The sequence below is a fragment of the Podarcis bocagei genome (genome assembly GCF_964188305.1).
Source record: "Podarcis bocagei genome assembly, chromosome: 6".
NCBI lineage: Eukaryota > Metazoa > Chordata > Lepidosauria > Squamata > Lacertidae > Podarcis > Podarcis bocagei.
Window position 1 is genome coordinate 40,361,388 of NC_138130.1, and position 27,344 is coordinate 40,388,731.

The 27,344-nt window shown below is 41.6% G+C and overlaps 1 protein-coding gene across 13 annotated transcripts in view; it reads left to right on the plus strand.

Annotated features, from left to right (window-relative positions):
- Nucleotides 1–1,922: 1,922 nt before the first annotated feature.
- Nucleotides 1,923–27,344, plus strand: part of GLRA2 (glycine receptor alpha 2) — a 123,474-nt gene continuing 98,052 nt past the window's right edge. For 2 of the 13 annotated variants that reach the window (XM_081197087.1, XM_081197086.1), the window contains exon 1: nucleotides 5,909–6,002. Coding sequence is in view for 9 of the 13 variants with exons in the window: in XM_081197092.1 (XP_081053218.1) it covers nucleotides 3,455–3,522; nucleotides 5,869–6,002 (202 nt within the window). In the remaining 4 variants the exon portion in view is untranslated. Of the gene's footprint in view, nucleotides 3,523–5,868; nucleotides 6,003–27,344 lie in introns of those variants that run through there. The other 11 variants (XM_081197092.1, XM_081197088.1, XM_081197083.1 and 8 more) reach the window with 11 other exon arrangements.

Here is a 27,344-nt window from a genome sequence, read left to right on the forward strand (position 1 = left end):
GATATAAGCATATTAGGTGGATGATATAAGCAGTAAATCAGGTCACCAAATCACATGGCAAATGGTTACAAAGTTTCCCCTGGTGCAAAAACCACACAACCAGAAATTATTCCCAGGCTGAAAGTGCAAGTACTACTCTCCAAGTACAGTGGTCAAACACAAACAGATCCTTAAAGACTCTGGGCCAATCATCTTCTCTTTCCCACACCCATAACATGGTTGCGTACATCAGCTTCACCTCGGCAACAGGGAGACCATTCACAAAAGCATTTTGTGACTAGGGTTGTATTCAAAGGAACACATTTTCAAATGGAAACACTGGAAGGGTGATGGTAAGAATGGACAGGAGCAGTAGAGAGCAGGTCTGAGCTACAAAAATTCCAAGAACAGCATAGGTCAGTTTTGATATTGGGTTGAGGGGTCTAGCCTGGGGGTCAGGCATGTATCCTATCAGTTCAGTTGATCTGGCAGAGATCTGTTGCATATCAGTGTTGAAGGCTAACTGCAGGACTGAGCTGCTAGAAAGGATAAATATTATAAAGGTCAGTGTATGTCTTGCTCTGCAGCAAAATGAGGCTCATAATGGATGTAAGGTATGGTTCTGATGTTGCTTTAGCAACAATCAGAGACTGAGCCCTATATAATAGCAACTGTTGCCCACACTGGAAGGTCTTTCTTCAGCTAAAGGGGCCCAGTCCACTCCAGAAGTCTCCTACTGCAACAGAGTGGAGGAGCCTCCAGTCTCACAGGAACTTTATGGACAGATTCAGATACTTGGTTCCCTTAGAAGAAGCCAGAGCTAAGACTCCAACTAATGCAATAAGGCTTCCCCCTTCCCCTCCCCTATGCACTGTCCATGCCTTCCTGGAGGGCCAGGAGGAGGGGAGATAATTTTTATTGGGCAAGTAGAAATGCTCTGGAGTGCTAAGTTGAATTTCACCCTCAGTAATGGTGTTCTCTGATTCAGAGGATTAATTCATTAATTTGTCAGACACAGCTTGGGCAGAAGATTGTAGATTCAGCATAGGTGCTTTATCCTTCCACATGTGATGAGTTTTAATTGAAATAACAGGTGAATAAATTAAAAGGGGAATCTAAATTGAATTGACTGCAATATCACATGACACCTGGGGTCCAGCTTCAAATTACTTTACATCTTATGGTGTGCTTAATGAAGAGGGGATGTTGCCATTGTGATAGGAAAGAACTGGGCTCTTCACTCTTCCCTAATCTGGGGCCAGCCAGAAGCCAACTTAACTTTAATGGAAATGAGAGCTTCCTCTGGGCAGCTTCAAACTGAACACCATGTAATGATTTTCTAATGGGAAACATGTAAAGTGTCCATATCAGATTAACGGAAGGAAAAAGCTAGCTCAGAAGTAATAGGGAGTTTCAGGGTTGGGGTTGGGGACTGAATCTAATATTCCTCTTGACCCAAACAGGGCATTACAAATTTTAAATACTGATCTTCATGTATACAGTTTCTTGATGAGCATTTTATTTGGAGGGAAAGATGTAAAGTTGTGTTTTGTTTTGTTTAAATTTAAAAAGAGGCATAGAAAATGTCCCCTTTCACTCTGGCATCCCGCTATGTCTTTCTTGAATCCTCATTTGTAAAAAGTGGCAATAAAATTGGAGTACCTCCTTTGCTTGTGGAATGTCATGCTCAGTATGTTACGAGACATTTAAAAATCTGGCTGACATCTTCATCAGCCGTAGGAGGGGCTGGTTTGCTTGACATTACATTCCAAATTTCTACAGCAGAGCCAGAACGAGAGAGAGACACATCATCTTATTGAGTACAAATACACAGGCACTCTGTCCACTTTACCTCTTAATTAAATGTACTCTGGAAACAGAAAGTTCTGTTGTGGAAGATTCAAATAAAGAGGCTCTTCAGTGAGCAGACTTTCTGGTGAGAGTTAAAATCACAGCCAGCTGAATGATGTCAAGGATCCTGCATATTTCCAGGAGACAATGCAAAAGGTGGCCTCTTCCACCATGCAAAAATAAGAGGCTATTTCTTCCCCAAGGTTGCTTTTTCTCTTGCAAATGGGGCCCGTTTCCAACTCTTGAGGTAAAAAGATATGATTTCACTCTGCCATCCCACCGGCTCCACGCCCCTCCATTCTTACCTGTCCCTCCTTTCTCAAGCAAGCAAGGTGCAAAGATATGCCTTGTTTCCACAGAAGACGAGGCGAGAGTGGGTGGCTTCCATAATCGAAGCCCCTCTGGGAGGTTATGCTGTCCTCTGAGGCACTTGTGGGGTTTCTTCATTGAGGTCCTGGGGGTCTTTGGTGTCTTCCCCCCACCTCACCACTTCTTCCCATTTCAGTCAGGAGCTGCCGTGTGCTGAGAAAGGCAGGCAAACCGAGTTCCCATAGCGCTCTCGCCACCCCTGGGAAGCCGGGGCTCTCCTTCTATGCTACATACAGTCTGGCAGCAGTAACTCTCATGAAGTGGCAGGAGTGTAAATAATGCATATTTCTGAGGCACCATGGCGGGTTTCTGACTTCTCCCCACGCTGCCTTTTCCCCACCCAAAGTGCCTCTTCTGTCTCTCCCCCTCCCCTTCCTGCGCCTTCCTTGTTCTCCCCCCTTGGTATCCCTCCCGCCCCACGGAGCTGTATAACAGCAGATTTGGCCACGTCTTTCCTCAGATTTCTTCTCTCTCTCCCCCTGCGTTTATGGGAGGAAGCTGGGACCCAAAACAGGCGATGGGACGGGAGAGTTAAGCGCCTGTTCCTGGAGGAAGAAACGTCTCTGAACTCCAGTCACGTTTGATGGAGCCAGAAGCATGCGCACAAGCTGAGCGTGGAGCTGTCCAAGTGCTGAAATTTATAGTCCGTGTGTAAGATCAGGGCTCCTTCCCTCATTCCGGCACAGGAGGGAGCGTAGCATTTTCCCTCCAGCTCCACACCAATCACCCCCTCTCGATATTTACAACTTGCCGATAAGGAAGAGGGAGGGAAGGCAAGAGGCAAACAGCTTCTTCCCCCATTTTTAACGACGATTCAGACAAATGCCGATGTGCAAGCCCAAGGGAAATAAGAGCAGATCTGGAAGGCAGACCAGCGTGGCAGCAGCGCTATTCCCCTTGGCATGGTGCTAAGGTAGAGAAGGATTTGATTTTTCTGAGCGGGGTTCAGGATTTGGGTGAAAGCATCCTAGACTAACTGCCCTTTCAGATGCTTCGTATCTTTTGTGCTGGCTGTTTCGGATGTGCCTGGGCTTAACCTAACCATGATTCCGAGGACTGGTACTTTTGATTTTTTGTCGTCTCCAATGTATAGAAACGCAGGTCTTCTCTTTCTGATTTTAAAGAAATTTAAATTATTGTTGGATTTGGGGATTTAGAGAAGACCTAGTACTTTCTGAGAGCCTCCCTCCCCTTTGATTGACTCTGGAACCGTTTCTGGGATATTTTTCCACACTCAACGCAGAAAACAGGAGGAATGAACCGACAGCTAGTGAACATTTTGACAGCCTTGTTTGCCTTTTTCTTAGAAACACACCACTTCAGGTAGGTGAAATCAGTTCCGAAAGCCTCTATTAAACCTGTAGGGATTTAGGACAACACAGGAGGAGTACTCCATAAACTTGACATATTTTAGCTGTGTTGATAAATATTTCATTTTAAATTTATGCAGACTACAGACAGGTTTCCATTTGAAAATAGCTGTTGCTTGGCAACATACTTTTAAAAAATTCAAACAAGTTTGGCCAAGTGAAGTTATATAGATACCCTTTCTGTTAGAGAGAGAAAATGTTTTATGGGCAATGAAACTGGAAACATTTCCCCATGTAATTGAAATCTACTTTCTTCAATATTATTGGAATCTCTCAGCTATCTCTCTTCCTGTATAGGATAGTAAAATCTGTTTTTTTTGGGGATGGGCTTATTTTTGTCTGAGGAAATATACTCAAGTGTATTTAGTTAATCTCTAATGCACTTTAATCTCCCTGTTGTGCTAATCATAAAGGGTGGCAGAGGAGAGTTTCCACATCCTTGAAATGCATGCTTACCTGCAAAGTAGCAGTGCTGTTCTGTATTAGTGACTGTGAGTAAAAACTGGAAGACTGGAGCTATTCTGGATTAATTAACATGGGGTAAAAAAAAAAGATATGAATTCATGTATGTGATGCTAAAGAGACAAAGACAATTGCTTGTGGAAGAAACCTCAAAGAGAAGTCATTATCCCAGCAGATTTTGATCACTTCAAGAAACATCTGTTTAACATTCAACATGCCTAGATCATATTGTTTCAACTAAACACCCTGTATGTTCAGCAGAAGGAAAAGGTAGATAGTTAAATGGACAAATCAGGTTTTTAGATGAGTTTCATTATGTTTTTATTTCCAAAGGAATAATGTATTTGTCAATATAACTGACAGCTGATGCACTTCAGTGAAACTGTTGGTGCTAATGAAAGGCTATTCCAAATAACAATGGTGTAATTGATCATTATCCAATTTTACAATTACATATTTTGTCTACTTATCAGCCTATCCCAATTTCTCTACATACCAATTTAAAAAACGGTTGTCATGTCCTGCTTAGCAATGCTATTTGTTTATTTATTAAATTTACATTCCGCCCTTCCTTCCAAAGGAAACCAGGTATGTGACGTTACAAGAGTTGATGAGGTAACATGTTACTGCTTCATAGTGTAGGGATCAGGAATACTTATTGATTTCAGTGTCCAATAACCCGGAATGCATATTTGTGTGGTCACTATATAAATAAAGGGTGATATCCAAAATTAGTCATACTCAGAGTAAACCCACTGAAATCAATGGACTTAAGTTTATTGATTTCAGTGCATCCACCCTGAGTGTGACTAATGTTGGATACCACCCATTGTATTTCTTTTTCATTTCTCTGCTCTCTCTTCACATTTAATCAATTTTTAGCACTTACTTTAAGATAACACTAGAACACAGCCTATTGTAAAAGTCCCTTTGAGAGGATTACGTCTGATCCCTATTAGATGGTTTATTCAAACATACATCAATTAAAGTACACATTTTAGACACAAAGGAATATATTAAAATGTGTGGGAGAGTTATTATGATGGAATTCATTTCCTTGTGGATCAAATTTGTTCATTTCAAGTACTTCTTGTTCTTTATCTTAAGGGGGAATGCTTAGCATGTTACATGAAGAAAGCTATGAAGGCATGAGAGCACAATTAACACCAAATAGGATATAAATTGATATGAATGCTGCAGGAAGGGGCCATTCTCCTTGCTTGATGTGGGCTGATTGAAAATTAAAAACCTCACATCTCAACATTTCCTGGAGGAAATAAATAGAACTGGTGAAGAACCAAGTCATTTAATTAATGCCTATTAAGATTGTAGAGTGTCTGTGCTTGTGTAATGTTCTGTACACTAACACAGCCAAGGTTTCTAACTTCTCTGTGATAAGTTTTGCCAGTTTTTCTAAACTACTATGAACCCAAAGTAAGGCAGCTGCATATTTATGATTGTTGTTTTTTAGTTGTTCAGTCATGTCCGACTCTTCATGACCCCATGGACCAGAGCACACCAGGCACTCCTGTCTTCCACTGCCTCCCGCAGTTTGGTCAATATCCATATGCCATCAGTGATACTTATAAAATTCTTCAATGATGTCTAAGTAAAAGCCAATATTGAACAAAAAAACTCAGTCCTCGACATTTTTTGCCTGATTCTTGAAGAGTTGTGACGCTGTTGGCTCTTCCATATTTGAGAATGATATGTAATACTTTATTAATATAATCAACATATTGTTGCTTTCTTTTCAAATTGGCAATAGATTTCTCTCGTGAAATTATGTGAATTCAATCAAAGAATAATGGCTAATGGTAGTTAACTATTTGTTTAGGACAACTTTCTGTAAAGAACATGATTCCAGATCTGGGAAAACCCCTTCACAGGCACTGTCTCCTTCGGATTTCTTGGACAAACTGATGGGACGGACATCAGGTTATGATGCACGAATAAGGCCAAATTTCAAAGGTAAGTTCTTTCTAAGTCCATTAAAAATTAATTGGGAGTCTGTAAAATACCAATTGTGATATTTACATGTGCACTAGTTTAGGCCTTTATGAAGCTCTGTTCTCACAAGCATATTAATCACCTAGTAATTAAAATGTGCTTTGCGTATATGAGTGATCCATCACAGATCCAACACCATAAACAGAACTTAATACTTTGGAAACACAAATGCTTTTTAGTAGAGTGTATTCACTTGTAGTTATCAAGGCCTAGTTCACACACATACACTTGACTTCATCCAGCTGATCATTGTACACTAAATGACTGGGGTGTGAACTTGAGTGAAGACAATTTATTCGAGATGATGTTGCACAAAATGAAAGCCCCAATTGTGGTGTTAGATCTGTTATGTCCCATTCATTGCTAGACATTGCACTTCTCAAGTGATGAACATGCATGTCTGAATCAGCTGGAAGCGTTGAGGAACCACGTGATGCATATGCATGTGTAAAGTGGCCCAAGTAATTACTCTGATTTTAGGAATGTGGTTCTTTATTGGTTTCAACACAATTCTAAAAGTGGAGTTGAATTACCTCCATATGGAAACAGGGTAGAGAATTAGGTTTTTTTATTATTATATTCAACTTATGTTCAACAGACGTACTCATTTTATACATAAACAGGATATTATGTTGAACATAAGTTGAATATAATAAAAAACCTATCCCATTGATTTATAAACAAACACAGCAATCTGTATATACATGTCCATGGTATTAGGCGCATGCCATTTAACTTCCTTATTTCAGGCTGATCTGCTGAAGTCTATTTGGACTGTCAAATCCACTCTGAAATAAGTGAGCTGGTGATTAAAGAAACAGAAGGTTTAGTTATTAGCAAGTAAGACAGTGCACATGAAATACTTGGAGAGAGGGTACCCTCACCTTGGTGCACAGAAATGTTATCTTGTCCAATTATAATTTAGATCTGAGCCATTGTAGACATGATGTGTTTAAAATAAATCTGTTTCAGCCTCTGCTGTTCAGTGGACAATACAAAGGATGAGATTTCCAGAGTGGTATATAGACATAATAATTGGGTTGTGTGGAGAAAACAGGTGTTTCTGCTACTTTTGTCATTTGCCTTCCAGATGTTATTGGACTACTGCTCCCATCAGCCTCAGCCAACATGGCCAGTGGTTGGGGATGATGGGAACTGAAGTCCAGCAACAGTTGGAGGGCATCACATTGTCTGCTACATAGTAGTCAAGAGGTGGCACATTTGAGCACATAACCTGTAGAAGACTGCATTTGCAAATATATCAGACTGCCACATTATACAAGAATCTGTGAGCTGAAGGTGTTGCTATCATTTGAAAAGAGGTCACAAAATGTACTTCTTTGCTTCTCACTTCTACTCCCTCCTAGAGCACCCTGAATCCATTTTTTTTCCCCTGGAATCTTCAGTGTCTTCTGATTCCTTTGCTTTCTAGCTGTTAAACCTTTGCAGGAGTATATTGAAACAGTGAAGTAAAAGTTGCAGAAGATGGGTATAAGCACGTGTGTCTGTGGTAGGATTGCCATATTTCAAAAAGTAAAATTCCTGACACTCGCAAAGTTGTGATTTTAAGCTGCTTTTTCCATCGTGTTTCCATACATCTGGATGGTTTTCCCTGACATTTTGCCAATTCGGCAAAATTCCTCCCTGACACTGTTTTTACACCCGGAAATCAGGACATGTCAGGAACTTTCCTGATTTATGGCAAGCCTAGTCTGTGGAAGATGCAATAATGCTAAAGGAAGGGCCACATTCTTCACACTACACGATAGGAATAGGGCCAAAGGTGGATGCAGAGAAGACTCTTCCTGCTGCTTATAACACAGGATCCCTTTTGGCTTATAAGATCCAGGCTTAGGAAGCTGGCAGTAAACGATTTGTTAATTAATGACACTTATGAACTGCTTGGTTGTAAAACAAGACAAAAACCCACACCACAAAGTGGTTTACAGCAATATAAAATAATGCACAAAGTGTTGTTGATAAAAAACAGTTAAAAGCAGGTATTCAAATATTCAAAGTGTAATTAAAAAAAGTCAGTAGCAAATAAAATAAAACACATATAACACCTACATGTCTAGGTAGGCTTGCCTCAACAAAAAATGTTATAAGCTGGCACCAAAAAAAAGTGCAGCCAAAATGCTTAACTGATATCTATTGGCAGGGAGTTCCAAAGTATAGGTGCTGCCACACTGAAAGGTTGATTTCTTACAAGTGCAAAGCAAGTATCTTGTGGCATCTGTAACAGTGCCAGATACGCAGATTGAAATGGTTGTGCAGGCATATATTAGGTAAGGCAATCTGGCAAATAAACTGGCCCCAAGCTGTTAAGGGCTTTGTATACTAATAGCCTGGTACTTGGCCTTGGCATTCTCCACTGATTACTTACAGCTTCCAGGTCAAGCACAAGGGAAGCCCCTAATGATTGTCTTGCAGTAATCCAACTTGCACACTTGCTCTTGAGAATTTCCCAAATCCTTATTAGAAGAATTTCACAAATAGTATGCAAGCTTTTGAGTTCTCCAGATTCTGTCTTTAGGCAAGATGGTAAGCAGGGCAGAGGGCAGATTAAAAAGAAACCTCCCAAAAAACCTTTTGCTGATGCTGAAGCAATGGCAGCTGCACCTGGTCTTCAGATGGACTAGGGGAGGAGATAGCAGACATTCAGATGAAGGTGCAGATTTCAGGATGCACTGAGGTCCTGCAGGGATCAAGAAGCATAACAACTGCTGAACTGCTGAACAACTGCTTCCCATCCCTGAAACCCCAAAAAGGAAAGAAGGAAAGGCTGTTACTTCCATCGTTAGGCAAAGCACCCAGGCTCCTTGATGGGTGGAAAAACAGAACCAAGAGACACTAGACAATCTTTATGTTACTAAAGGTAGATGTCAGTTTTAGACCATGTACCAGTTGATGTGCTAGGCACACTGTGCTGTGATATGTAGATTGGCCTAGTGAAGGTTCCTAATATGGCTACTGTGATGGGATGATGAGCTGCTTGTGCGTAAAATCCTAATCCCTCAGAGTTTGGTCAAGACCGCAAAAACTCTGTCTGTGACGGAGCGCCTTAAGCATGGCTCCGTCAGTCGCTGGCAGATTCCGACAGTGGCTGCTTTCGGAATCGTTTCCAACATAAAAGCTCCTTAACGGAAACACGTCTTCTGGACTCTCGGCGTGACAGCTTCCGGCGAGGAGTGGGTGTCCCTATAGGAGGTCCTGAAACTTCCCCACTGTCCTCGCTGGAAGTGTCTCTGAGCCATCCCTCCTGCTCACTTTCCCTCGGAGCCCCTCCTCTCCCCCTGCTGGTTCCCTCTTCAGCTGCTGAGTCTCTCCCAACCTGTGTGAGCCCTTCCACCTCCTGTCCTTCCGATGGCAGTTCCCTGACAGCTACCTTTCTGTATTACTTTTTTGTATGACTTGTTTGTGAGAACATTCAAGCAAAGGCCTGAATTTATATACCCTCCTTCAAAACTTTCCATAGTTACACCCCATTGATGCAATGAATATTTATTAAGTATTAATGAAGATGAAGCCATTTAGAACTCATGGTAAAAAGTAGGGTTTTGGACATGTTTTCATTCTTGACAGAAGTGAGGCCATTTTTTGTTAATTGTACGCAGATAAATTTTGCTCTAGAGCAGGGGTTGTCAACCTGGTCCCTACCGCCTACTAGTGGACGTTTCAGGATTCTAGGTGGGCAGTAGGGAGTTCTACGGCACAAGCTGAATCCTCCTTCCATCGAGCGCTGGTGGGTGGTAAGGAAATTTTACCATCAAGAAAGATGCATTAGTAGGTAGTAGGTATAAAAAGGTAGACTACCCCTGCTCTAGACAATGGCACTTTCACAGTATGAAAATGAGGAAAGGATTCTTTGCTTCATGAAATACAGCCCTTCTTTGGAATATAAAATAGATGTCAAGTGGGCTTGATTCAATGAACCCAGTGAGGTAGCAGAAGCTAGCAAAAGGACTCCTGCACGTGCAACAGGACTCCCCCTCTTCTCCTCCTGTGCACCTCCATGCTTCCCTCAGTCTACCCTGGAGGGTTGGGAGAACCCTCCCAATAGTGTTTGGGGAGAAGAGATTGTTCTGTCTGCCACATGCTTGCACTGATGAAACAATCATATTAGCGTGTGTTGCATTCCACCTAGTATCTTATAACGAGATGCAGCATACATACACCATTTGAATGACATTGCCCATCAACTTTGGGGGGGTGGTCCCCTCAAATATTTTAGGTGGGGCTGAAGGAACCTCGACCTCATATGTAGGAGGTGCATTCATATAACACTTCACAGATCACACTTCACAGATCAAAACTTGCATGCTCCTCCATGCTCTTAACTGGATAAGATAAATATATTGTTTTCTTTCTGTTTCCATTCCCTGACACCAGTATGGCAAAGAGGTGCCCATGCTTGGAAGGCAAGTGATTGTAAAAGTGTCACTGAGAACAGCCTCACCCAGTTTATAAGTTTCTGACCAAAACTTCAAGATATCTAGAGGGCACCAAGCTGGTTTTGGAAGACATTGGGTTGGGTTGATTTAAAGAGTCTGGTATCGTGGCGACGCTGCAGAGCACATCTGAGCCTTTTACACTGTGGAGCGTTCTTGAGCTTTCCTGTGCCAGTAACTTCCAATACGATCTGCACAGTCTAACAGGTGTACATTAGCATTTAAAACGTTTAATGACTGGCTAATGAGGGAATGCTACAGTACAATGAAATGGCATATTTGAATCAGAAATATTCTCGAGCATTTTAAGCACGAGAAACAAGCTTTCAAAAAGAAGAAAATAATTCAGATACGATTAATATGTGCCAGCAGGTAGAATAATTATACGAAAAAAGGAAACTCACCTTTCAACACTCTCCTTGTGTCTGATTCATACTACCAACCATTTAGTAATGCTACTTTCTATGCCAAATCTAACATGGTCTTGTAAGTGGCTTGGAGACCTTTTCCTTGTGTAACAAGCAAATAATAAGTTCAAGTCGTCATCATCAGTGGCAGTGGGAAGCTGTTTTAAACAGCCCTCTAAAATATAACCATCCACACCCCTCAGATATGTTATGTGTAAATGATCCTATGGGAAACTTTTGGTCCAGATCAAAATAAAAAAATCCTTCCAGTAGCACCTTAAAGACCAACTAAGTTAGTTCTTGGTATGAGCTTTCGTGTGCATGCACACTTCTTCAGATACACTGAAACAGAAGTTGCCAGACCCTTCTATATAGTGAGAAGGTGGGGAGGGGTATTACTCAGAAGGGTGGTGGGAATGGGAGATTGGCAGATAGCTGAGATGAGCCTGTTGACGACTCTTAACGACTGTAATAGGTCTTACAGGAAAAGGCAAGGGGTGAGAAGGTGAGAAATGGCTTAGTCATGTATAATGAGATAAGAATCCAATGTCTTTGTTCAGACCAGGTCTCTCCATGGTTTTAAGTTTGGTAATGAGTTGCAATTCAGCAGCTTCTCTTTCCAGTCTATTTCTGAAATTCCTTTGTAGTAAAACAGCTACTTTGAGATCTTGTATAGAATGTCCTGGGAGATTGAAGTGTTCTCCTACTGGTTTCTCTGTTTTGTGATTCTTGATGTCAGATTTATGTCCGTTTATTCTTTGGCATAAGGTTTGGCCTGTTTGTCCAATATAGAGACCTGAAGGACACTGTTGGCATTTGATGGCATACACAATGTTAGACGATGAGCAATTAAATAGTCCCGAGATGGTATGTGTGATGTTGTTGGGGCCAGTAATGGTGTTGTCCGGGTGTATGTGGCAGCAATACTTCTGGTGAAAGGTGTCCAGGGTCTGTTGACCATGTGTCCAGATGATAAAAATATCGTCAATGTATCGCATTGGACCCTGGACACCTTTCACCAGAAATTTAATGATTTTCACCCCACAATCAACCTTACAATGAATCAATCTATGCAAGAAATACATTTTTTGGACACTACTATAAAAATACAGGATGGACACATAGACACCACCTTATACCATAAACCAACTGACCGACAAACATATCTACATGCCTCTAGCTACCATCCCAAACATACCAAACAGTCCATTGTATATAGCCAGGCACTATGTTACAGCCGCATCTGTTCCAATTCTACAGACAGAGACTCTCACCTAAGAGATCTACAGCAAACCTTTTTAGAACTAAAATACCCAGCAGATGAAGTTAGACAACAGATCAACAGAGCCAGACTGATACCCAGAGAGAACTTGCTGCAAGACAGACCCAAAAAAGAAAATAACAGAACACCTCTAGTCATCACATACAGCTCCCAAGTTAAAACAGTACAACGCATCATCAGAGATCTACAACCTCTCCTGGACAATGACATTTCTCTTTCTCAAGCTCTGGGAGGAAGACCTTTCATTGCCTACAGACAGCCACCCAATCTTAAACAACTCCTAACCCACAATAATACTACAACCAGACTTAACACGGACACTGGCACCAGAGCTTGCAATAAATCCAGATGCCAACTTTGCTGCCACATACACCCGGACAACACCATTACTGGCCCCAACAACATCACACATACCATCTCGGGACTATTTAATTACTCATCGTCTAACATTGTGTATGCCATCAAATGCCAACAGTGTCCTTCAGCTCTCTGTATATTGGACAAACAGGCCAAACCTTATGCCAAAGAATAAACGGACATAAATCTGACATCAAGAATCACAAAACAGAGAAACCAGTAGGAGAACACTTCAATCTCCCAGGACATTCTATACAAGATCTCAAAGTAGCTGTTTTACTACAAAGGAATTTCAGAAATAGACTGGAAAGAGAAGCTGCTGAATTGCAACTCATTACCAAACTTAAAACCATGGAGAGACCTGGTCTGAACAAAGACATTGGATTCTTATCTCATTATACATGACTAAGCCATTTCTCACCTTCTCACCCCTTGCCTTTTCCTGTAAGACCTATTACAGTCGTTAAGAGTCGTCAACAGGCTCATCTCAGCTATCTGCCAATCTCCCATTCCCACCACCCTTCTGAGTAATACCCCTCCCCACCTTCTCACTATATAGAAGGGTCTGGCAACTTCTGTTTTAGTGTATCTGAAGAAGTGTGCATGCACACGAAAGCTCATACCAAGAACTAACTTAGTTGGTCTTTAAGATGCTACTGGAAGCAATTTTGGTCCAGATGTTGCTTAACTACAATTCTCATGGCCAATGGCCAGGGGTGACAGGAGTTGTAGTTCAGCAATATCTGGAGGGCCAAACTTCCCTTCACCCCTACTATAAACAAAGGATTCCCAGAATGCACAACAGTTTAGGAGCCTCACAAACATCTGTTGAATCTTGCCCCTTTAACATGTGACTCACATAGCTGGAGTTCCAACTGATTTCATCTGGTGATTGCTCCCATCATATCTCACTTCTGCTTGACTTAGTATTATCTCATTTAGCAGTTTTAGTAACTTCTATCCAAACTGCAGCCTGGACAATAAAGCCAATCTCTCATACTTCTCTTTTAGAGTATGGCTGCATGCAGTTATTCCCCCCTCTACAAGGGGAAACTTTGCATATGGGAGAAAGAGTGATTGTATTTTGAAGGATTATATCTACAGCCTTAAGGACCACAAGCTTCTCATTTATAAAATGAAAGAGGAAATCTTTCTTCAACAGTTCTAACAAATTCTTTGATCACCTAGTCATCGCCATTCCCTTTGGTGACCATGCAAGATGTTTGCATGTCTTTTCTCTCTGTCCTCAACAAAGAAGCACCTGCCCACATTTTTTGGCACATGATGCTTCTTCCCAGTGCTCCACACTATATATAGGTTGGCATGTCATTTTGCCACAAATAAGGCTGTCTTATTGTGATTACAATTTTTACACACTATTCAGTTTATTTCATCTAGTAATACAACACTTAAGTTTCCAAGCTGTGTACAATAGGATTACAAAAAGCATACAGTAGGTACAATTAATTCAAATTAATAATAATACTGTAATAAAAAAAACTACTGGCAAACCAACCTGTGTTCCAAATTGGTAGAAGGACATGATAAAAAAATATGAAGTACATAAATGCCATAACACAGATGGACTAGGCACCATACAAAACACATTTGTTCTTTTCTAGGATGGCTTAAAACATCCAGATGTGCTTGAGGTCTCTTTTTCAATTGGGAATGATTTCTCAGCTTCAGTTACCTAGGGGTAAAAACAGCAAACTCCTTTGGGACTTCCATAATGAGGCATCAGAAAATACTCTTCTTTACTGCTCATTTTTTAAAAACATCTAATGAGGGGCCTCTGCTCTGCAATTGCTCTGGGGTGAATGTCAGGTTTGTACTTTGCATACTTCACTAGGACTGTATAATAAATAAAGATGCATAAAGTCAATCATGTTGTTCAAATCATAAACATGACAAATCCTGAGCAGACACTGTCACATTTACCTTAGTTTGCATCATTCCACGCCCCCAGCAGAAACATTGTTAATAGTGCTCCTATTCTGCAAAGCTGGATTCATAGAGATGAGTTTCTAGTAAGACTGAGAGATAAAGTGGGAACGGCAACAAAATGTTGCAGTGTTTTTCCATCTCCTTTGTAGGAGTGTTTCTGTCCATTGTTTTGAGCTTCCTTTGCCCGCCTTACAACAAGGAAAGAGCTCAGGCAGGGCATATTGCCACCACCTTCACACTGCACAACACCTTAGTGTCTAGATTATGAAAAGGAATGGTCTCATTCTGCTTTTGGACAGAACTCACTGGTAGCATGGTTTCTAGTACTGGGCAGCATACTGTAGTTAAAGATGAATATGGACCAACTGGATCATGGTCTGCAGAAGAGTGAGAAAGATGGTGAGAGGCCTGGAGGCCAAGTCCTAAGAGGAACGGTTGAAGAAGCTGGGCATGGAGTTAGCCTGGAGAAGAGATTATTGATGATATGATATCCGCCTTCAAATATTTGAAGATGGTCACATAGATGGTTGAAGATGGTCACATAGATGGTTGGAGCAAATCTAGTTTCTGTTGCCCCAGAGGGGAGAATCCAAACCAATGGGTTCATATTATAGAGAGGGAAAACTTAAAGAAAAGAGGAATAATTTTGTGAGCTGTTCAACAGTGGAAGAAGGTAGACACTCTTTCACTAGAGATGTTTTATGAGAGCTGGCCACATATCTGGGATATTGGCCCAGATCTGGGATGCTGGATTTTCTAGGAGAGGCTAGACTAAATGATACTGGAGATCCCCTCCATCTCTGTGCTTCTATGGGTACTGAAATTAATTACAGTGGCACAATTACTGGGAGAGGCAGCCTTTATGACAGTTGTGTGCCCTTACATCAGTAACTAGATTGACCAGTGAGCAGAAAACAGAGGCAATGGACCATTATCTTATCCTATTCATAGCCTAGTGAGGCCAAACCTGCTTCCCCGATAAACATATGGCCAGGCAGCCTGTGTCAGGGCTTATGGTACATTATGTGTGTTTCCAGAGCTCTCCCCTTCTTACTGAAGCTACCTGTGCAGAGGTTAGACAGGGGTTAAATCATTTCTATCTCACTGAATAAGCATGCTGGCCACTTTTAGTCCATGTTGCCTGCCACTGTTTTATACGTGAATCTGCCATGTCTAGGGAAAAGTATATAGGTGAATGGAAGAATGTTTTCCTTGCAGAGGGTCCCAGGTTTAGTCTCTCAAATCTCCCATTTGAAAGAAACTGTTAGCAGGTTTCTTCTGGATAGCCACTGCTTGTCAAAGTAAACAATACTGAATGGGATGGCCACATGATCAGCATAAGGCAAATTCCTGTGTTTTATGCCCAGGCTTTGCTTATTTCAAGACCCCTGAAATGCTGTCTTCCTCTCAACCAGCACATCTTGACTGAGTTGTCTGTATAGTGGTTAAGGTGTGCCTTAGCTACTTGATGTCATGAGCATTGACTTCACACCCACTGACAACCCTGAGACTTTGCCGTGTTAGTATTTGGCTCAGATCTTGTGGTTTCGTAGTAGTATATTATCAGCTATAGCAAGGAACAATAGAACTTGCAAAATCCCTCATGATAGTAACACAGGGAACTTCTTTCTACCAAGTCATACGATTGGCCCTTCTAGCTCAGGGGTTGCCAGTGTGGTGCCTTCCAAATGTTGTTGGTCTCCAACTCCCATCATTCCTACTGGCCATGCTACCTAGGACTTATGGGAGTTGCAGACCTAGAACTTCCAAGGACACCACGCTGTCTATTTTGACAAGAACCAGCTCTTCAGCTCTACTTTCTCAGCTCTGTCTGAAGATGCTGGGAATTGACGCTGGCACCTTCTGCATACAAAGCCGATGATCTGCCCTTCCCCCTCTCCTCCTTGCTTTGTCTCTCTGCTGAGAAAGCTGAGTTGCTGGATGCACCAGAGAGCACATTTGACACCTCACCCACCCATCGCAGTCTCTCTTACCCTTGGTGTCAGAATCATGTAACCCTATTACATATCACTCATGGCCCTCGTAGCAGAATTAGGAGAGTCTGCCTTCCTTTGGAAAAAAGCCTTTTCTCTCTCTTATCCATTCTATTGTACAGAGTGAAATACTGCATTTTGAGCTCTGTTATGAATGCCTCAAGTGCAGCCTCAGTTTTACTTGGCAGATTAAACAACGCTGGTGAGAGTGATGGAAAACACTACATTATTTGCATGAAGCATTTTTCATCTCTCCAAAAACTGATGGTTGCAAATCCATTGTAGTAGCTAATGCCCATCTGGAGACTGGTAAGCAGCCATTATTAAACAATTTCCCAAGGCAGAGGTGGGTTTAGGGCAGTGCGCCCAATTCCCCTGCACTGGGTGCCGAGTGGAGGTGGTGCGTTCTTGAAGCCTGGTCAGCGCTTGCCCCAGGTTCTGGAAGGAGGCATGAGGGCTGTGGCAGCGTCCTAAAGTTCTCTTTTCTCACTGCCAGAGCCCTAGAGCCTTCTTCCCAAAGCCTAGTGCCTCCCTTACATGGCTTTTGGAAGGCAATACAAGGGCTGGGTGGGGGCCATCAAATTTTGGCCTCACACAGGGTGCCAAATTACCAAGGTCTGCCCCTGCACAAGGGGCCAGGATAGGATTATACATTGTTCAGGCCCACACTTTAAAGCTCAGTTTCCAAGCACTCTTTCATTGCCCCAGAGCTTTCCCTGCAAGAACCCGCTCTCTGAGGTACAACAAACATCAAATTGGGTTTTCTTCACATTGCTCTTTGCTCCAGTTCAACTTTAAAAAAAGCAGGATTTTGTGGGGAAAGCTGCAGGGCAAAAAATGGAGAGAGAGAAAGATCTTGGACACGGAGCTTTAAAGTGTGCACTATGCTTGGAAAGTGTGGAGGAAAGATAACTGTGGATAAGCCCCTGTTACATCAAGAGGAAGACCAGGCTTTCATCTGGCTTTCCATGGGTGGGAGAGTTTGGATGTGGATTCAAACAGGCAACCTTCTTCCTGCAATCTAAAGTGGCTCCGTCCCAGGAGAATTCCACCACAGTCTTCTTCTGAATGTATACATTCAGAAGCAGGGACCGAGCAACGGGAACTCACCCCGTCGTGGGCATCTGAACCGCCTACCTTCTGATCGGCAAGCCCTAGGCTCTGTGGTTTAACCCACAGCACCACCCGTGTCCCTTCCCAAAGCCTAGTTGCTCCCTTACACGTGTGCATGGATACATTTCTATGTAAGCAGAACTATTCTCTTTCCTCTGTTTAGCCACTGTCACCCACCCCACCCCTGAGGACTTTTGGACAAAGGAGGCCGTACTATATATAGTGCCTTCAGTGCCAGACAGTGCTGTGACAGGGCTATTATTTCATGTTCTAGAGTGACAATGTGCCCCAAGTCACTCCTTCTGATGCAAAAGGACTTGTGAAACTTACTGCTGTCTCAGTGTTTGTGAGCTGCAGTTTTGGCAGGGGTTGCGGGGGGTGTATCTGATTACAATTCATCTCTTGGCGTCATGTTATTTTCATGCTGAGTCAATGGGTTTAAAGCTGGATAATAAACACACTGGACTAGGTCACTTATTTATAATTTACCCTGGCAACAGTTACAGATAATGGCTTTTGTACTTTACCTTTCTGGCACTGGGAATCGGTTTTCCGTGGATTCCACCCCCACCCCCCGTTCAAACCCATTGCATGGCAATTTGCCAATACCATGGGGAGAAAAATTAATTACCGAAAATACTCAGTTAGAGAAAGGAAACATTCAACAGCAAGTAAACAACAGAATGAAAGGTGGGGGGAACAGTTGTTGCATGGAAACAGCTTCTTAATGTGTGAAGAGGGGTGGTATGTAAAGTACTTAGTAGAAACCCAAGAGATATCCATTTCATTTGTTGTCTAAAAATGCCAATGTTTGTATTGAAAATGGAACACTGAGCGCATATAATGGAGATCCGGAGAGATGGAGGTCTGATGAGACACAGTAGAGGAGCACCTTGTTTCTCACTCTTCCCCATGCACAAGTAAGCAATGGGTTGATCAGAGCAGTGCTTCACCCACTCACACCTTTGGAGAGGGATCACATTCACACCAGTCCATCACACATACAGGCCTCTTAGTGTAATATTACAGACCCTTCAAGACCCTTTTCCAGAGACGCTCCTGATTTAAAGAAGCCACCCCGGTTTCTGATTTGATCCCAGAATGTCCAACTTTTCCTTACTTGTCTCTATTTTCATTGGATAAATGTTGGAGGGTATGGAGTTATCCAGCCCCCGAGCCATCTGAAGGCAATCCTGTATAGGGAAGTTTTTTAAATGCTTAATGTTTTTATTATGTATTTATATATGTTGGAAGCTGCATGGCTAGGGCAACCCATTAAGATGTGTGAGATATAAACAGTATGGGTGGTGACCTGTTTCTGAAGACTTGGTCATGTGAGGGTCTGTGTGTCCCTCAATTCATGTTCTTCATCGCATACCATCAATGCAAGCCTTAATCTGTCCATTAATGCTACATGGGGAACACTCACCTGGCAACCAGCTGATGCCTTTGCATTTTGTCTGCAAAGTCCCTTTTGTGAAAGCTCCTCCTCTACCTGTCTCTGATCTGATGTATCTGTAGGGCAGGTGGGTGTGGCTTGGCCAAAAGAAGCCCAATGGGAAAGTCTGGCAGACCTATGGACTGGAGGCTCCCCACTCCTCCACTTGTTGGTGGGTGGTATTGTTTTTGGCTACATAAGGACTGGCTGTCAGAGAACAAAAAGACTCCTTCCCGCATTGCAGGGGGCTGGATTAGATGGCCCTAGTGGTGTCTTCCAATTCTATGATTCTATCAACTGATATTGCTATTAGTATGCACAATGATTGTTCAGGAGATAAAACCCAGATTTTGTTGGCCTCTGGAAAAGCCCTGGCTTCCCCCCTGAAAATATTCTGTTCTATTTCATTTGTTTTTACTTTCTACAAATGCAGAAAGCTGCCCAGTGATCAGGTTGTGTATATTATCTTTTCAGCTCTTGAAACTAGGATTCAGATTTTGCTTGTCACTGAAGAGATGGCAGGAGGTCTCTCAATGCTGATAGATTTCACATAGATACAGTACATCCCAGTGTCATGCGGGGATGTTTGTTAGTCTGAAAAGAATGCCATGCTGGCACAGTAGAAGGAGACTGTCTGTAAAGAAGCAGGAGGAATGGTAAGCCAGCTCAAGACAAAGAGGAGAGAAAGTGATCTGTCTTATTTGAGCGTGTCAAGAAACTACTGAGTGCCATAAATCTTACACACACTCGAGAACAAATTTTGATCCAATAATCTGTACAACCATATCCATTTTGTCTCTTTTGTTCTCTGGAGACAACCAAGTAATACAACACAAATAAATAAAAGAAGTATGGGAATTTGAACAGTGCTCAACATGGATATTGCCTCCCTCCTTTGTGTATCACACAACTGTAATTTAAAATTGTATATAGATTTGGGACGGCATTCAACCAAAGTTAGAGGAGATTATACCTGCCCCATCAGCCCCACATAGAACACATTCTATTTATCAGGTCTTGATGTTACCAGCGCATGATTCACCACAGCAGAGCTATCCCATCCAATAATAGCTGTAATGGGCACACCAGCTATAACTGGTAAAAGGCACTGCTAGCCACTGAGGCTGCTTGAATCCCAGATAACAGAGATTGAGCAATAATACATAATTAAATCTGTTTTAAAAACAAAAAGACAAGCAACGTAACTGATAATTAAAATATCAGAATAGACTTAAAATACCAAGCCCACCTAATAAAAAGATTGGCTATTACGAGCAAATATTTTGCTTGAATGGTTTACATTGTGCAAAGTCTTTGGGAGGAATTCAGCGTGGCGCTAAGGAGATTGCTCTGTCAATGCAAGCATTCCTGCTTCCCTGATGGAACTATCTCCCCTCTCCCCTTCCCATGTGCAATTCTGGAGGTTCTTCTGACTCCTACCCAGAGTCAACTGGGGGGGCAGGGGTGGGGGGGGGAGGAAGGCCTGTTTCACTAGCAGAGGTTTTTGCCTGAGCTTCAGCTAGTGGGACCCATTACATTGTTACCTCAGGTTACAGACGCTTCAGGTTACAGACTCCACTAACCCAGAAATAGTACCTCAGGTTAAGAACTTTGCTTCAGTTTGGAATTTGGAATTTTGATTTCTTTTCACTCATTCCTACTTTCTTGTCTTCCGTCCATCTTGCGTTAATTTGATGGTAATGTAGCCAGCCCTTCAATTTTTCTTTCAACTCCTCATACGGTCTTAATTTCCAGCCTTCCTGGGAACTTGTCAGTAGATCTTCATATGTTAAACTTTGTTCCTCCAAATTTGTCTTCTTAAATGATAGAATATCTGTTGGAGATAGCCACCAGGGTGTTTTGGGTTCGAGCAGTTTTCTATTTTTTTCCCAAACTTCATATATCGGACCTCTGATGATGTGATTCCAAATTCCAAATTGAAATAATTGAAAGTAAATCTAAGCTATTATCTAAATTGTATAATATTTTATTAGAATATGATACAAAAGATGTAGAAATTAAAGAAGTTACAGTAAAGTGGGCAAGAGACTTGGGGCACAATATAGAACATGAGAAATGGTTAAAACTATGGAATGAGGGAATAAAATTTACAGCAAGTGCGGCGATTAGAGAAAACTTAGAGAAAATGATATACAGATGGTATTTAACCCCAGAAAAACTAAATAGGATGTATAAGACCGGCAACAAGGCCTGCTGGAAATGCAAAACCAATGAAGGGAACTTCATACATATGTGGTGGAAGTGTGAGGGAATAAAAAAATTCTGGAATCAGATATATGATGAATTGAAGAAAATACTTAGATTCACATTTCCCAAAAAACCAGAGGCCTTTTTACTAGGGATGGTGGGAAAAGAAATACCGGAAAAAGATAGAACCCTCTTCCAATATGCAACAGCCGCGGCTAGAATGCTAATTGCCCAAAATTGGAAAAACCCAACTTTACCAACGGTGAAAGATTGGCAATTGAAACTTTACGGCTTTATAGAAATGGCAAAAATGACGCAAAGAATTAGAAATCAAAAAAATACAAAGTTAAAAGAAGATTGGAAAAAATTCATGGTATATATTGAAGGTAATCTTAGTAACTTACCAACTACAGTAGGTTTGACCTAAATCTTCCAATGTGATAAACTAAAAAACTACACCAGCTGTAAGAGGAAATTATTAAAGGTAGAAATCCGAAATCAGGAGGGAAGGAAGTCGCTTTTAGCAAACTGCTTGTATGTACACCTTTTTTTTTCTTTCTTTCTTTTTTCTTTTTTCTTACTTTTCTAACTCTTTTTTCTTATTTTTTATTTAATGTCTTTTTAATCTGTACTGGCTGTGTTTATTCTTGGATGTGGATGATGAAGAAAACTTAATAAAAAGCATTTAAAAAAAAAAAAAGAACTTTGCTTCAGGATGAGAACAGAAATCGTGCTTCGGCGGCGCGGCAGCAGCAGGAGGCCCCATTAGCTAAAGTGTTGCTTCAGGCTAAGAACAGTTTCAGGTTAAGAACAGACCTCCAGAACGAATTAAGTACTTAACCCGAGGTACCGCAATAGTTGAATCCGGCCCTGTGATTTGGTGCAGAAGACACCAAGATATTAAATTCCAACACATATCATAGAATCATAGAATTGGAAGGTTGGAAGGGACCCCAACTTTTTTCCATTTGAAGAGCTCTGGACCCAGAGACACTTGAGTCAAAAAAACTGCCCCCTACTCAAAGTCCTGCTGTGAAAGGGCTTGCCTTCAACTGACCAAAATCACTTAATGACATGATATCTAGCCTTGAGAATTGTGGTGAGTAATAGAAATAATTAAAATAAAACCAATTCTGATTTTCCATGTTTCAAGTTCGGCATGTTACATTTCAAGCCCAGTTTGATTTTCTTCCATGCCCTTCCTTTCCAATCCATCTCCATTGTTATCATTGCCCAGGCATTTAAGCAGCACAACTCTGTCTTCATTATGCCATTGTGGCACAGCAATTGGAAGCACTCAGTCCTTCCATTTGAGAGTTTGAATTAACTGGCATGTGTGAAAGCACAAAGTGCACTTCTTTTCCCTCTCCTGTCACATTAGTTGGAATGGGAAGCCATTAACTGGTGGACTCTGAGAACTGACGGCAAAAGCACAACGGGTGGGAGCAGTTTGCAGAGACAATGGCTGCGTGCTTTTTTATGAACCCATCCACTTGTTTTGTATTAATGTGGAAAGTTTACTTGCAGCCCATCGAGTGTGTAATCCATGTTAAGACAGCAGAGGTTCCTTCATATATCTAAGTAAAATTAAGGATTAGTCAGGAAGTCTCCATTACCAAGTATGACAAATGAAAAAAGAGTTTGCTGCCCTATGTCTCCATCGGCTGCCCTTCCCAGTGCCCAATCCCAGCACAGCTCCTCGTCCACATGTGACTCTGCTGCTTCTTGTAAACCCACCGTCATGCTTTGGGCATTATATTGTTGCCATTGCTTTTGCTGCCTTCTCAAGGCTGCCATGTTACACCCATACATTGCATGTGAAGGAAGTTGGGAGTATCTTGGGGAATATGGTGCTGGATGGGACAAAGGATCAGATTTTGTAGTGATTATGGTGGGGTGGAGTGGGGGGATGTGATTATATATGCCTTTTAATTAGAAGACTCAGAACCAAACCCCCCAACTGGTCCATGGTATCTATTATGAGGAATCACTGGCAGTTGGATCCAACTAAAAGAGGATGGAACTATAGCTCAGTTGGATAGAGCATGGTGCTGTTAATGCCCAGGTTGCAGTTTTGATCCCCCTATGGGACAACTGTGTCTTCCTGCACTGCAGTGGGTTGGACAAGATGATCCTCAGGGTCCCTTCCAACTCTACAGTTCTATGATTCTATTGTTTCCTGTGATGTACATGGTCATCATTTTCCCCCAGGCTATAGAGTCTATCTGAGATTTTGAAGAAATTTTTTTAACCCTCTGCAAAACTCGTAAAGCAGGGACAATAGTGGTTGAGTGTGCACACCACAATATCTTTATCATGCCACCTTCAATGGGGAAAAAAGTCATCAGACTTACCAGCATCAAAGAAATCCCATATTCATCCTGCATAAGAATGATTAATGCTGAGCTGAGTCTTGTAAATGAAGATTTTCCATAATGCTGAAAAGCACTTTCCCTTTTTCTGATTTGGGAATCACAATAAAAGGGGACAAAGCTGTTTTTAAATGCAGTGTGAGGGTGATCATTGATCCAACACAGTCAGGTCATGTTCAAGGCAATATTACACTAACTGTCAGAGTCTTCGTCTCACTTTCATTCTCATCATCACCATCTGTTTACTTGTATGCCGCTTTCCTGTGCCCGAAGTGGCCAACATCAAGCAATCAACAATAAATATAACAATTCCAAAAACAATTTAAAATAACCATAGTGTCAATAATTGGAGGGAAATGCAGCATTATTTAAAGCAGTACAAATAAGCTAATCTAATTTAATTTAACAGCTAATAATAATAATAATAATAAATATTTATACGCCACCCAGCTTAAAATGAAACAGTTGCATTCGGTCAACATGTGATAAGGAAGCAAGATTTCCCCAGGTTCCATGTTTCAGTGGGTCTTGCTCTTGACTTTCATATGTTCTGTGGAAGATGAAATTGGGGCAATATTTGCATACAGTTATAACTGAGTTTCTTCCAATTGACCAGGAACCCTGGGAATTCAGGGAGTAGTTTCTACCAAATGTGTAGAGATTAGATCATGGGGCAGCAGATGCAAAAGTTTAGGACAAGGTCAGAGGGGCATGCTTAGCTTCCCAATCATTTATAGAAGGGTGTGGAAACAAAGGTGAGAACAGGGCTAAACCAAACACCTTTCACAATGCTGAGCTGCTTTTCCTGTGCTAGTAGTGAATCTATGCATAAACTAATCAGGTGTTCAGTCAGAGCCTTATTTTCTTAATGACTTCCGGCCCTACAGAGTGAAGGGGAAACTAGATGTAGGTCTATAGCTATTGTTGGGTGAGTGGCTTTAAACCATATGTTTCGGGGTCACCTGGGTGTGAGGAATTAATATTTGTAATGCCTAATTTTAAATAAGGCACCATGGAAGGAAAATGTGTCATCTCTGGCCTTGGTGTGGATGCTGTATGTGGCCAGGGAATCCACAATGTTTGTGACACAAAGACTTGTGAGTACTTCTTCTCAGCAGACCTGGCTAGGATTGCACTGTAAGCCACTGTGCTCTCTAAGGCTTTAATCCCCAGACCTCGTTATTCACATACCATTCTTAGGAGGCTTTTGTTTTTGCCTTGAGCAGACGTTTCCTTCCATTAGAAGTTCTGTCCTATTCTCACACCACCTTTCTAACCCTTATTAAATTCAACAAAGAGCCGTACCACTAAAGCAGCACTCAACACTTCTCCTGAGCCTGAACTGCTGAAATTTGCAAACCTCAAGGTGGCTTTGATAGCAGCTATTTGAGGTGAAACAGCTCAGTTTGTCCTTCATGTTATGATACTTTTTGATCTAATTGGGAGGTTGTACTGAGAAGCTCTGGGTGTTTTTTTTCCTGAACAGAAGGGAAGGCTTTATAGTAAGCTACCTAGTACTGAGATTACTCCAATGATATTCAGAAATTGTTCCTTTAATTAGAAAGTACCTGTGCCACATTATTATTATTGTTTTGCATCCTATTGACAATAGTTCAAAGCAGGTTAAAATAAACCAGCATCTCATTTTATCATCCCAACAATTTATTTTATGCTGAGAGGCTGCTCCATAAATTAACAAGGATTTGAACCTGTTTTGTTCACATCCCATCCCATCTCATTTTCATTTTATATTTTATTTCATACCTGATATTTACACCACCTTTTAGGGTACAGTTGCCCCTTCAAGGGGATGTACAAAATTACAGGAAGATATAGCCTCATTCTCCATGAATTGGTTTGAAGTCATCCATGACCATGCACTATGTTAAGAGGTACTTCCTTTTATCAGTCCCTAGTTGTAGTATTATGAGAGAGGGAGAAAAAAATTTCTGCACCATACATCTACTCCCTTATCATGTTCTCCTTCTCATTGTTTTTCCTTCATAAGTAAACAGCTGCAAACATTGTTTTAACATGAGAAATGCATTTTCTTAGTGGAAGTTGCTTACAAAATTGTGTATATTAGCCAAAACTGCATACAAAAATGTGTGTGTTGGGAGAAATTCACACTGAATTTCTGACAAAGCTTCATAGATTTTTTTTTTTTTACAGGAAATTTCAAGTTGCTGTTGAAATGTGGGGAACTGAATTTTAGATTCAATTTTAGAACCAAAATTGACAGTTTCTTCTATCCCTATGCATACACATGGTCATTGAACACATACAACTTCTCTTTATGGACCATTTAAGAGTGATGCATTACTACATAATATATATTCAGAGCACTCATTAAGTACATGTTTATGCCTGAATAAGATTCCTGGAGCCGGTTTATGTCTTCCTGTGTCATACAGAGGAATCTGGAAACAGCCTCTGTGCAATTGTTTTTCAATGCCATCACAGAGCCATGTAGCACCGCTCATAACATAAACCTTCAGCCTGATTGGAGAGCACCAGCTGCTGTAAGAATCCCCTTGTATTATATGTTACTGCAAGTGGCATGGAAAATCCATAGCATGGATGCGGTTTCCAACTTTCTCTGTGTGATGGAGCTAGCACCGAGCTCTGCATTAGTGATGTGCATTAGCAATTTGGCCATGCAGCAGGGTGAAGCAACTTGCTTCAGGCAAGATGGGAGAGATGAAGGCAGGAATTGATGTCTCAGTGATGGGAGTGAGACTTTGAAAATTATTGTCCCTGGTGGGGGAGAAGGGGTGTCATTTGGGTTCCGCTTCAAACAGCAAAGTATCTACAGCTGGCACGGATTCTAAGTAGGACATGAGGAGATAGTAGCTCTTCTGTGTTGCTTAATCGGCAATAATCAGGTATGATCTGATTTTCCATTGCAATTGTGCTTTGTATATCAGCCTTCCAAAAACTCTTAGCAGCTACAATAGCAGCTGTAACATGCTATAAGGCGTTACACACATTCCGGCAGGAAATTCATTCAAGGCTATCAATGGATATTGGCTATATATTGCCACCAATATCAGAGGCAGGATGCATCTGAACACACTTGCTGGGGGTTATGATCAGAACTTCCCATGGGCATCTGGATGACCACCCTGAGAACAGAATATTGGGCTAGATAGGCCTTTAGTCTAACCAAGCTGGGCTTTTATGTTCATATGTCATTGGCCTCCATAAACTCTTCACTCTGCAAGGCAGGGACCACCAACCTTGTTAGGTCTGCAGGCTCATTTGGAATGTGGAGCAAGTAAAGTGAGCACCACCCACTCTGGTTACTTCTCTCCTCCCCTCTCCTAGATCAGCCCAAGACACAGAAAGAGAACATGTTCTATCCATCTATCATCTATCTATCTATCTATCTATCTATTTATTTATCTATCATCTATCTATCTATCTCTCCACTTTACTAAGAAATCAAGGTAAAAGACAGAACCACTAGAATTAAACGGCGCATTCACAGACCATAGAGCTGAAAGAGGAAGTGAGAAAGAGTGGCACTCTTTCAACTTCCTTCTTCAACTCTACATTCTTCTCAGTGGATGAAAACAGAACCATTCTCACCACCTCATGACCAAAAGAGCAGTGAGGGAGGGATAGCTCAGAGGGTTCATGAACACCAGGGAGAAGACCTCAATGGTGCCATGTTGGTGATCCCCACACAAGGTACAGTTCACTGGAAGTATCCCAACATACATGACATTGCG